Source organism: Poecilia formosa, unplaced genomic scaffold (genome assembly GCF_000485575.1).
Source record: "Poecilia formosa unplaced genomic scaffold, Poecilia_formosa-5.1.2 Scaffold404, whole genome shotgun sequence".
Classification (NCBI taxonomy): Eukaryota; Metazoa; Chordata; class Actinopteri; order Cyprinodontiformes; family Poeciliidae; genus Poecilia; species Poecilia formosa.
In genome coordinates this window covers 240,231-242,565 of record NW_006800343.1, presented here as the reverse complement: position 1 = coordinate 242,565, position 2,335 = coordinate 240,231, and the positions used below count along the sequence as shown (strand labels likewise).

At 44.4% G+C, this 2,335-nt stretch overlaps 2 protein-coding genes across 2 annotated transcripts in view; one reads left to right on the top strand and one right to left on the bottom strand.

Annotated features, from left to right (window-relative positions):
* eci2 (enoyl-CoA delta isomerase 2) overlaps nt 1-2,335 on the top strand; it is a 31,408-nt gene that overhangs the window by 17,105 nt on the left and 11,968 nt on the right. The gene's annotated exons all lie outside the window — the stretch shown is intronic.
* The window catches only part of LOC103154885 (5'-AMP-activated protein kinase subunit gamma-2-like), a 17,622-nt gene that overhangs the window by 9,803 nt on the left and 5,484 nt on the right, over nt 1-2,335 (bottom strand). The window contains exons 2-3 of the mRNA XM_016663109.1: nt 917-1,056; nt 676-776 (exon numbers count right to left, since the gene is read on the bottom strand). Coding sequence (XP_016518595.1) covers nt 676-776; nt 917-1,056 — 241 coding nt within the window. The remainder of the gene's footprint in view (nt 1-675; nt 777-916; nt 1,057-2,335) is intronic.

Sequence of the window (2,335 nt, the reverse complement as noted above, 5' to 3'; positions counted from 1 at the left end):
CACACACACACAGGAACCTGAAAACACTCAGCTGCTTCTTCCTGCTGCTCATACCAGAACTTCATTACCCATAATCCTTAGCTGCTGTTACAGAGGAAAGTTCTGACTGGGTTAAATTGGACATTCGTCCTGAGAGCCCTGGAAACACTGTTTCCACAGGCCATGTGGCCCGGTTTGGCCCGATTCGGCAATGAATAACTGCTCCATTCTCCTCATGTCATCAGCTGGAAACAGAACCGGAATCAGAACCAGGTTAATCAGATGAGCAAACTAGCCAACTAGCTAACTAGTTAACTAGCTAACTAGCAGTTGTCCCTCTGCCTTGAGGAGCTCCCTGACCTTTAAACCTATCTGAATCCATCAGAACCCAACCCGGTTCTGACCCTCTGGAGAGAGGCTGGTTGTTGTCTTCCTCCCAGTACTATGGCTCTCCAGAGGGAACCAACAGGCCAGACCAGAACCCAGAGGCACACAGACTGGACCAGAACCAGAACAGCTGTTGCGACAAGAGGAGATTCACTATCAAATAAAAAGAAGAAGAAGAAGCCACTTCCTGCCTGATAAGAACCAGAACCAGCAGGACAAATACTGCTGGTTCTGGAACCAGGAGCTTTTGGTTCTGGTCATGGATGGGCTGTGATGTCACCTCTGGCCAGCAGGGGGCAGCAGTCTCACCTTGGGCCTTGTCTCTGTGGTTCCGTCCAATCAGCTTGTGGGCCGCCACGGGTTGCTGGTTCCACTCCCTGGAGGACCTGAAGATCCCACTGAAGCTCAGCCTGAAACACAAACGGGTCCGATTGGACCAGAACCGAACCAGAACCTGTTGAATATTCTGAACATCAGGAGAACCTGAGATCCTCAGGTCGGTTCTGACTCAACTATCTGGACCAAGTGGGTTCTGGTTCTAGTGAGGTACCTGCGTGGAGCCTTGGGTGGGGAGTCTTGTAGTCCAGTCGGGTCGGGGAAGACGGTTCTGGGAGGAGTCGGACTAATCTTGAAGCTGGAGGTTCTGTTCGGGGCGGAGCGTGGACCGGAGGTCCAGTTCAAGGGAACCCGCTGAAAGAACCATAGACATAAGAATAGACCCTCATGGACCGCTCTCGCCTATTGTCGCTGATTTAGGGCGGCCATCTTGGAGCGGTACTCCACTCCACTCAGCGTTATGTGTTTAGCAGCACAATGACATATCGGCGCATTTAATCGATCATAACACACTTTGTTACTGTAAACCATATTCAGACATCTATCAAAGCTACATTTATAAACAATTGTATTTTTAAGTATGTTTTAACTGTATTGATACATAGTTCAGTGTGTTTAAATACACTCTAGGGAAAACAGTAGAATAGGAATGGAATATTCTGATATCGATGTATGATGAGCATTTTACAAAGCACACAGCCGTTCATAAATTATTTAATACATTATTTAGTAATATCAATACATATTTATATAAATATACAAACACAAATAATGATTAATACTGACACGGATAAAAACTGATTAATACTGAATAATATATATTAGATACGTTTATATGTATATATACAGTCATATGAAAAAGTTTGGGCACCCCTATTAATCTTATTTATTTTTATCTCTAAATATTTGGATGTTTGCAGCAGCTATTTCAGTTTGATACAACCAATAACTTATGGACACAGTAATATTTCAGTATTGAAATGAGGTTTATTGGACTGAAAAAAAATGTGCAGTACGCATTAACACAAAATTTGACAGGTGCAAAAGTATGGGCACCTCAACAGAAAAGTGACATTAATATTTAGTAGATCGTCCTTTTGCAAACACAGCGTCTAGCCGCTTCCTGTAGCTTGTAATGAGTTCCTGGACGGCCATCCAGAACATTGTAATTGTTCCTCTGCACGAATCCCTGAGTAGATTTGGAGCGGCGTTTTGGATCATTGTCTTGCTGAAATATCCATCCCCAGCATAACCTCAACTTTGTAACTCATTCTTGAACATTAATTTCAAGAATCTGATGATACCGAGTGGAAACCATGCGACCCTCAACTTTAACAAGATTCCCACAGCCGGTACTGGCCACGCAGCCCAAAGCATCATGGAACCTCCACCAAATGTTACAGTGGGTAGCAAGTGTTTTTCTTGGAATGCTGCGTTTTGCCGCCATGCATAAGGCCTTTTTTATGACCAAACAACCCAATCTTTGTTTCATCAGTTCTCTGCACCTTATTCCAAAATGAAGCTGGCTCGTCCAAATGTGCTTTTGCAGACCTCAAGCGGCTGTTTGTGGCGTTCTTGCAGAAACGACTTCTGTCGCATCGCTCTCACATACAGCTTCTCCTTGTGCAAAGTG